Consider the following 9974-nt stretch of genomic DNA (forward strand, 5'->3'; position numbering starts at 1 on the left):
CTTGAAATGACAAGAATGTTTTCATAAATTTTCAAATTTTCTCTCTTTGATGAGATATTAAGGTGTTTTTCAATCAAAAATTAAAAGAGAGACAATGAAATGTTCCGTTTATTGGAAAATGCCTGTGTCTAAACGAACACATTTTAGTAATAAGGGTTTGACCTTACCTTCGTGGTAGAAATAAAAAGAATTGTTCCTTTTTGCGAAGAGTTCTACCCACTTGGTAAATAAGTCACATGACAAATTCATACAGGTATATCAGAAATATTATTTTGCAAAGCTTTGCATAGTTAACACTTTCACACTTCAAGTCTTAATATCGTGACCAAACACAACTATCAATGTTACCAGTTGAAACCGATTTCGGCCAATCCGTGCAAACATTGCAAGTGGTACAAAACGCAAATGATAACTTATTTATTGATGACATGGTTGTTTAACGTTCTCAATGAACTCTTAAATAAGTCTTATTAAGTGCTATCGTTGTAACGGACAGAGCGCACTTTGAATGCTTCCTAATCCTCTTCATTTCCCCACTAGTCTGTTTACTCCCTAACTAAGGGAGGAACAAGTGGTTGAGCAAACAAGGGTAGATAATCGAACGAGAAAGTCCTAGAAATGGCCAATTTTTTCATGGGCCAGTAAATCCATGATTGGGGGGTGGCGTTTCAAAAACACTTGTTGCATTTAGTTCCACTAACGTCTTTTTAACCAAAGTGAAGCTAAATAGAGTAATTTATTTGAGCTTTAAGCAAACAATAGAATGCATGTTGTTGAAGGAGTATTATTACATCATACGACCTGGCAAGAACATTAGTTTTCATGTCTCTGTTTCTTTTAAAGGTCGCGAATAAGGCCAGTGTTCTCAGGCGGAGAAAATCGAAACTAAAACTCGACCCTTCTCAACCAGGCGATCCTAGTCGAAGGCCAAGCAACGATGATGACCCCAATTTTGATCAAGATGAAAGCAAATCAGGTAGGAGCAAACAAAGGAAAAACGGAAGACAAGAGGCTTTGTAATATACCATCAAGAAGATCCCGACTTTCATAATACATGACGGACAAACACACATCAGGCTAATGTAAATGTTTGGTTTGCAACGTCTCTCCATTACGACCATTTTTTGACAGTAGAGATCTCAAGTGCAGACTTATCTTTCTCCCCTATAAGTAATTTGACATCGTGTCCCATCCCTTTGAACAAAGCAATCTTTCCACTAAAGAGCATGTCCTATTGGATGCTGAGAGTGATATAAACCCCTGGCTTTGATATCCTATCTACCTATCAATTCCTCCAAGATCAAGAATGCTGGCCTATGCATATGCAAACGGACTCTAATGACATGGGAAGACGCCGCTTGTCGGTCATGGACGTGGGCCGCTCAATCCGTGACGTCATCGCCCGTCGAAGCTCACCGGGCTTGGATTTACGTCCTACCAAACGCCGAGAATCCTCCGCCGAAATACGCATGCCCGTTCGAGCGCGAGTTGACCGACTGGCTACCTCGCCGCGCCCCTACCTCGACCGCGACAGCCCGTTTGAGCGCTCTCTGAGCTTAGATGAGAAGACATTGAAGAGACAGTTGCATCAAGAGGGTGAGCCACGAGCAAGTGCAACCACTCGTGAGTTGAGGCTGGCCTATTTCGACTCACAACCTCGCCTGGATTGTCTGTCTAGTGAACTTTTTTTGACCTTCCTCCCATCATCCCGTTATGCTTGTTTGTTGGTCTCTAAAACTGCCCTTTACATTTACAAGGTCAATTCTTTGAACTAACCTATCTATGATTTCATCTGTAATAGCAAACTTACTCATGCTCACGGAGTAAACAAGTTAATCTATGAATGTTTCCTCCTTCTCAAGAAGAATGGCGAAACCCCCATGCTAATGGTCAAATTCTAAAGTTCCCTACACGTTAATGGGTTTGAGTGTTCGTGGACTCACTTGACCATTTGCAAATGATTTAATGCGTGTTTCCCTCTTCCTTTGTCGAATCGCCATTCAAGCAACTAGCATGGTCTCCTGTTGGTGTGATTGAGTTCAGGTTTCTGGATGTTCCAAACCCAGTATGAAACTGCTCAGGATTTTCGTATAAATGGACCTTTGAACCCAATCAATTCTTCTTCCATTTGGTGCTTTCCAGGCTCGGTGAACAACAACCGTCGCTCCAATTCCAGAAGTTTCTTCTCTCAATTGAGTGGCATGACTGAAGTGAGTTCCATGAATGAATGTGATGATGACTACGACCAAGATAACCAAGGACTCACCAGGTATTCCAAGTCATATCATTCTAAATTATCCTTTTCCATTGTACTGAATTTCTCCTCCAATCATTATTTGAACCCTTTGACAAACCTCTGCCCATTATTGCCCACCTTGTAACAATTTTGAGCAAACCTCAAGCTTTATGTGTTGTGTCTACAGTGGGGATCCACAAATCTACTTCACTCAAGAAATAAGGATTCTTCAAGGGTTCACATTGCTGCAAACTTTGACCATTCATACATATGTTGATACATCTCTTGCTATAAAGAAGGATCCCCTCTCAGTGCTCAGTAATTTGGTTTTATTACCAACATGAATCTCAAAGATCCCTCGTTTGGTTGCGTCTGCTCTTCCAAAATACGAAAAAAACCTTTTGCACCCTTATTGGTGAAGCAGAATTTTATTTGCGGATCCCCATGGATTTTTGCGTGATCTCTGTTGGCGTCCTTAGCCAATTGTTCATGCTTCTATTATTTTCACAGGTCGATAATTGTAGAGTACAAAGAGTAAGTAAAGTGGTAGTAGGTTCTCTCTATCATCTAATTTGGGTGCAACTTTGAACTGTATATACCTTAATGAGACACAAACATTCTTTCCTCTTTGTAGTACAGACATTTTTAACATATAACTTGAAAGTGAAGGACTCGCTAACTTTGTGAGCTTCGCCACACCAGACCGTTCATAATGCATTTTAGCACGAAATATTAGTTTTACCTATTTCTTTGCGTTAGTTTTGGGGTTACAAAAAAAAAAGAGATACACATTTTGCTGCACCCGTTGCGTTGAACGCTAGCATTTAGTGCATGAACTATCCCGTTTCCAGTTCCTTGAATCCATTTTCTGAGCCAATATATCTCAAGAAACTTTGTATCAGGTTATTTGAGTTCCTACTAGACAATCTGCTGATATATTGGACCATATTCTCTTGTGGAGGCAGCACTTGCAATTGATCGGCATGTCCAAGTCAGGAAGTTCCTGGACAAAGAGGTCTCATTGAAAAACGCCTCAGCTTGCCCAAAAAGGAACCTATATGATATCCAATGTCAACCGAGGGAGCACTTCTCGCGCAAATAAGAAAGTTTTAATAGAATCCTGCACCCATTTCTTGAAAGAAATGAACGGTTGGAAGGAATTTCATTTTGACTGAGTAGGACTTCTCTCCATTTTGTCTGGAATGGATAACATTTCTCAGTCGTGTGTAGTTCTTGTTACATTTGGCAAACTGTTTGTAATTTAGTTGAGATGACCAATGATCTTCCATTTTCTTCACTCTCTTCTGTCTTATGAATGTTTGTGCGATCCCATTTTACGGGAAATTTGCTTCAATAGGCGTATTTCGAAATCCTTGTTAGATTTTGATCAAAACAGCTCAACCTAAATTCAACCTGCCACATTCTTACGCATTGACATGCATAAAAGATTCGTTTTAGCCGAAAAAGCTGCATTTTGGACTTAATCTATTGATTTCTATTGTTCTAGTTTTACAACTGATTATTTGAAATTTTTGGATTTTTCTTTTTTTGGAAAAGCCATTGTTTCCCCGAAATTTTTTGGTGACATTACAAGACATATTTTTCTCAGGTGAACCAGTATGGATCGTCAAAAAATCAATAGTTGGAAGTTGATCAAACCAATGATATTGCATAATCAAAACAAAATGGAAGGATAATTAACAAACAATTGAACATAAGACAAAGTGACCTCAAGAATACTTGAAGAAATATTAGAAAGAAGGATACAGCATATAATTGTGTTTGTATTGAAACATTAACAAAAGCCGATCAACCCGTTACCTAATCCTGTATGTGTTTAAATGTCTCCATTCCCTTTGTCCTCACCCGGGAACACGACATAGCGTTAGCGAGAGACGAGGCATTTTATGTGAAATGTGCCATAAAATCAATCACTTGGATAAAAAGATTGTGAGGGGCTTAAAATCTTCTTTTGTCTTAATCCGGGCACCAACTTTGTACAACTTGCTGCCGTGCTCTCTTAGACGATTCTATGCATTAGATGACCCATTGTTAAGTTTTAAACGCGACTTTGATCGGTTTTTGTTAACGATCCCAGAACAGTCCTACATTCAAGGGTGCCCTAGAGCGGCTAATTCAAACAGTTTGCACCACCAAATATTTTACAAATTATGACTCACCTTGACTTACAGAGAATTTCATTCCCTTGTATCGGTATACAAACCCAAGAATCTTTGAGGGAGAAAAACACAAGGCTAGTTATCTGACTTGACCTTATGCATTTAAAATTGAATCGAGGCTAGAAAAAATTTTGATCGATCAATTTGTTGAGCTTGCAATTGAAAGTTGGTACATTCGCCTCGTCAAGGACAACTTTTTTCAAGCGATATGAACAACACATTGGCTTGTTGAAAACTACTGAAATACATTAAGTGAATTTTGTCTTGTTGCAAGCTTGTTTTGACTTGTCAAACATTGACATGCTCGCTATGATATCATATGAAAAAATCCGACTCGGGCCTGGCAATGATTTTGCTTGATATTCAACCGTGCAATCACCAATCCGTCTTCACAGCTTGAAAGCAATTTATTGAATAATCCTTCTCTTTATCTTAGGTTGTGGAATATTGCATTCAGGCATTGTGATAGTGTTACCCTGATGTGGGATAATAATCTTATTATTAATCAGGGGAAGGACCACGTCACCACTGGACGGAGACTGCAGGGGGAGGGGGAGGGGGGAAACTTTTATACAGATTAACCGTTTCCATTTCCCTCACACAAATTGGGCTTTTGTAGACTCAGAAAGCACTTGTCAATTTTCGGGTCAAGCAATATGCTTTTGAAACTCAATAAGGCTGAGTATAAAATGAAAGTATTTACACCATGTTGGTAAAATCTAAGGACAACGTCATCACTGGAGAGCGGCTCTAAGGTACGAGAAACGTTGCTTTTATCCCAATCAATCAAATGCATTTCCTTTCACACGACTTGACTCAATTGTAGACTCAGACGTTCGAATGAGATCAAAACTGACCAATGCTTTCTGTGTCAAAAGTTAAGAGATTTAAAGCTCGATTCAGAAAGGGAACAAATTGAATGAGCTAACACCATCTAAGGAAATAAGATATTACCAACATGGTGCTAAGCCAGTCATTTTTTGCCCATGTTGACATGAGTCTCAAGAGCTGGTAGATTTGGACACAGACGTTTTAATTGAGATCAAAATTGGCGAACACTGTTTGAGTCGTGAAGAGCCCAACTTGAGAGAAGGAAAATATATTCTTTTCATTGTGATAAAAGTAATGTTTCCTCCACCCTCTCGTCTCGGTCCAGTGGTGACGTCGTCCTTGATCAGGGTCTTGTCTCTGCAGTTCGAGCTGGACAGAGGGGCTTTGGGGCAAATTTCATTCAAGATGTGAAGACGGGTTGCTGAATGTGCGACCCAACATTGTGCAACTTTGCTGACAGGTTTGAGTACGTTTTCATTACTTTTTGCGTAATTCTGGAACAAGACCGAGTCTGACAAATCATAGGCCTTTGCAAGGCTGCGAAAAAAACTACAACTTACTGAGACCCTTAGCATCAGCTTTGTACGTTTAGGCACTTCTTTGATTCGGGCGAACAAAAAGACTGAGTTTGTATTTTTGTGACAGTTTCATGTGCACTTCAAAACATATATCAAAACATACTTTTTAGCATTTGTGAGGGTATTTCAGGTATGCCCCTTTTCTTTATTTAGGTTAGTAGACACTGAAAATCATAGCTTGAAAGTTGTATAACTAAGAAGCTGAGCAATGAATCTTCTTTCCGTTTTCTATTGGGAATATATCCAAAGGCAAAATGTACGAGAACAATTGCAAGAGTATCGGTTTTGATATTCAAGGGTGCGTTTAAAAATAGATACTATGTCCTTTTTTAAAATTGCACATGAATTTGCCACCTGAAACAAATTTCGAAAAGTGCCGCTCAATACGATTAGAATTTTGCTTTGTCATATTTGCTTTTTCCAGCCTTCTTCGTGAGTGATTAGTAATTCTTTGTCAAGAAGGTGCATACTGAGTGTGTAGGGAGTGAAAATTGAAAAAACAGAAGCAAAGACGAAAGGGGGAAATGCACGTGAAAAAAATGCAAATCACAACCGATATCTCAAATTGGCATTCACATCAATTGATTTAAGCCTTTTTCTAAAAACGTGAACATTTTCGCTCTCATGGATTTCGGGGCTGAGTTTGTTCTATGCTCTCAACACTCATATGGCAAAACATCATTCTTGACCGAAAAGCGTTCTTGCAACGTTCCAACTCTTTTGTTCGTGAATTACATTTTGACAACCTCCTCCAAGACGTGATATTCAGTATTTGTTGCCAGTATATTTTGTTTCCTTAGGATATTTCGAACGGTCCTTTCTTTGATATTTGGACTTCTTGCATCAGTCTCTTAATTGTGTGGTTGTTAATGACATCTGAGGTGTCCCTCTTTCATATCAGATCCAGTGTAGCCTTTCACTTGCTTGCAGCTTAACCGAGGCCCACCGCAATGCCATCCGAGCCATACGAAAAATCAAGTATTTTGTGGCCAGAAGAAAGTTCCAACAAGCCCGAAAACCCTACGATGTCAGAGATGTGATAGAACAGTACTCTCAGGGTCATTTGAATATGATGGTTCGCATTAAGGTAAGTTCCAAAAAAGTTCAAATCGGAATGAGATGTTCACAGAGTATTGCAACCTCTCGTCAGGAGCTCCAAAGGCGCCTAGACCAGACCTTGGGCAAACCAGGGAGCTACCACCACGGTGTGGACCGAGAAGGCCACATCAAGCCCATGACCATTGGTGCCCGACTCTATCGGTTGGAGAACCAAGTGTCCAATGTGGATCGTCGGATGGAGGGAATGACTCAAATGCTCAAATTGATCCTTCAACGCCAAGAGGAGCTCGTATACATCCATCGAACCCTGCCTAAAATTGAATCTCAGGATGAATCTGAATACATGACCCAGGGGGGGCCACACCCACCATCCCAATGTCAACCTAATCTACCGAAAGCACTGACCGGTGACGGGGATTAGGAATATGACCAATAAACACGCCTTGCATCAATGTTGAAAGTGCCTTTCTTCTCTTTCCCTGCAAGAGCAATAAGTGTTTTGATTTCAATGTGCATACATAAGCTTCGTCACCGTCCCAGATTGTCCACATTTTCACTGTTTTTGAACTTTATAACCATTACGCCTTAGATGCCGTGTTATGGCATTGACCATCTTCCAAATGTGATTGTAGGTCCGTTTGATATTGGAAGCCGGGTAAATGAATCCACCAGAGGTTTGAGGTGGGAGTTCTACNCTACCGAAAGCACTGACCGGTGACGGGGATTAGGAATATGACCAATAAACACGCCTTGCATCAATGTTGAAAGTGCCTTTCTTCTCTTTCCCTGCAGGAGCAATAAGTGTATTGATTTCAATGTGCATACATAAGCTTCGTCACCGTCCCAGATTGTCCACATTTTCACTGCTTTTGAACTTTATAACCATTACGCCTTAGATGCCGTGTCATGGCATTGACCATCTTCCAAATGTGATTGTAGGTCCGTTTGATATTGGAAGCCGGGTAAATGAATCCACCAGAGGTTTGAGGTGGGAGTTCTATGGTGAAAGGGTACGGTACCCCCTGGTGGTACGCCCAATCAGCCGAGGCCCCACCCACTGCATACAAAATGGCAGCACTGGTTCCATACCGATAAGTGTATCGCGAGCGGGCAACACTTTTCAACATGACGTTGCCAATTGCATCCAATTCTCTAAGATTGGGAGGCGGCATCACTAGCGGCGGAAAAGATAATTTTAGACTTGTGGAGCATAGAGTTTCACTCCTTTTTCCAGAAGTGGGAGAACAGGAATAAAGATTCTTCCTTGTTGGCACGAAGATCCAAATTTGAGACGATACAAATCTTTTTGCAAGACGTTTTATAAGTATCTTGGAACAACTTGAACGTAGCCAAGACTTCAGATTTAAGTATAACTTGAAAATTCAAGGTCTTTGTTTTGGTCTTCAATTACCTCCATGTGAGTAAGGCCGGAGGATCATTTGACCGTAGGAGTGGAAGCTCATGTGGAGAGGGAACATGTCACGCCCATATTTCTTCATTATTTGCAGATTAGCGACCGCCACGGCTCTAGTCTCAGGCTCGGAAAAGGCCTTGGTGCCCTTGTAGATATTTGAGCAAGGATTACTCGACGTTGAAGGACCGCCAAAATCTGCTCGTGACAAGAAATATTGTTATAAACACAAATTGGTTTAAATTGACATGGCACTTCTGAACCCCCTAATGTACATTGTGGGCATTCAATTACTTGGGACAAAATTTCGGTTCAAATCCACTCCAGTGCAACTTCGAGTGATAGGTCTCCGATTCTTGCGCCACATTCGGTCGTTGGACCACGTGTAGGCATATCCATCCGGGTTGAACACGGGCAGAATGAAAAAGTCGAAATGTTCCAGAGGTCCTTTTTCTCCTTGGTTAATCAATCGATCTATTAGACCCAGACAAGTGGCCGGAGAAATGTGTTCTCGAGCGTGAATCCCACAATCGATCCAAATGGCCGGTTTCATCTTGATATCTTCTCTGGTTAACTTCATGAAAGGTAAACGATTTTATGCTTGAAACTGCATCCACCGTCTTACTCTCTCCCCTTTGTGATTTAATCATTCATCCAAAATGAATGTTTCCTTCATCTTACCTTGATTGTGATCATTTGAATATATTGACCATTATGCGTCCTTCCAATGGTGGTAACATTTACCATGGCTGGATGATCTCGCTGCTTTGACTGGAGAAAATCCTCAATCTCGTTCAAAGGGTGGTAAATATTCAAGTCGAATGAGCCTTGTCTACTGAGCGTGCCGTTGTTTTGTCTCCTCTCCTCCTCAATCATGCCTTGAAGGTCCAAGAATTCGAACTTAAATTGGGATTCGTCGCTGATTTTAGATAGAAACTCGTCTTTATCCGCCTCCGTCAAATGAACCACGGCGGGTTTTTGGAGATCCTCATCAAGCTCCAGGAAATCGTAATCCCAACGTATGGATGTCAAAAGTTGAAGCGCTGATTCCGTCACAGGGATGACGTTCACAAGGTACCCATTTCCATTATCTCCCATTGACCAGTGGAGCAATGCAAACAATGTGAGGGATTGAGGACCCAAGTGCATATTTGAAAATGGCAGTTCGGATTGTACGTCAGATCAGCAATGGATTTTCCTGTGGGGTATGGAACGATTTGTAATAATTCCCAGCAATACAAGCACTTTTATGAGGACATCTCACTAGAATAGTTCCAACATCTGAATAACTATGCAAATTCACATGTTCAAAGATTAACCTTGAATTGTTACATGACATCTAAAATATGGAGCAAATTTGCATTTTCATTTGGACATTTTGAACTAGAAGGAAACTTCCCGTCAACATATATTTTCTTATCAAATTCTTAACTTCATTAATTATTTTGCTAAGCTTGCATTCCATTTTCAATATGTCTTTTGCCTCTACTATAAAGAAGATTTTTTGCGACCAAAACTCGGCTGTGCATGATAGATTTTTTAAGCGACCCTAGGCTATTTATTCAAACGAGTGTCCCTCTACCCAATTTCAACGATGAACATCTTCCATCGATGGCAACTAGTTTTTGGGTCCTCCTTACATTGGTTGAACTATGAATTATTGCTAATCCTCTTCTTTT

At 40.5% G+C, this 9974-nt stretch overlaps 2 protein-coding genes across 7 annotated transcripts in view; one reads left to right on the forward strand and one right to left on the reverse strand.

Annotated features, from left to right (window-relative positions):
* Nucleotides 1-7352, forward strand: part of LOC131878155 (potassium voltage-gated channel subfamily KQT member 1-like) — a 32072-nt gene extending 24720 nt beyond the window's left edge. Inside the window, exons 10-15 of one of the 6 annotated variants that reach the window (XM_059224052.1) lie at nucleotides 844-976; nucleotides 1300-1623; nucleotides 2143-2269; nucleotides 2747-2770; nucleotides 6756-6912; nucleotides 6976-7352. In XM_059224052.1, the coding sequence (XP_059080035.1) occupies nucleotides 844-976; nucleotides 1300-1623; nucleotides 2143-2269; nucleotides 2747-2770; nucleotides 6756-6912; nucleotides 6976-7305 (1095 nt within the window). In that variant the 3' untranslated portion in view covers nucleotides 7306-7352. The remainder of the gene's footprint in view (nucleotides 1-843; nucleotides 977-1299; nucleotides 1624-2142; nucleotides 2270-2746; nucleotides 2771-6755; nucleotides 6913-6975) is intronic. The other 5 variants (XM_059224054.1, XM_059224053.1, XM_059224056.1 and 2 more) reach the window with 5 other exon arrangements.
* Nucleotides 7353-7641: 289 nt separating this feature from the next.
* Nucleotides 7642-9565, reverse strand: LOC131878162 (carboxypeptidase O-like). Its single transcript, XM_059224067.1, has 4 exons — nucleotides 8977-9565; nucleotides 8590-8869; nucleotides 8296-8493; nucleotides 7642-8058 (listed from the first exon to the last, which is right to left on the reverse strand). Exons 1-4 carry the CDS (start codon nucleotides 9442-9444, stop codon nucleotides 7745-7747), a joined length of 1260 nt encoding a protein of 419 aa, XP_059080050.1. The 5' UTR covers nucleotides 9445-9565; the 3' UTR covers nucleotides 7642-7744.
* Between the last annotated feature and the right edge of the window lie 409 nt (nucleotides 9566-9974).

Source organism: Tigriopus californicus, chromosome 3 (genome assembly GCF_007210705.1).
Source record: "Tigriopus californicus strain San Diego chromosome 3, Tcal_SD_v2.1, whole genome shotgun sequence".
NCBI lineage: Eukaryota > Metazoa > Arthropoda > Copepoda > Harpacticoida > Harpacticidae > Tigriopus > Tigriopus californicus.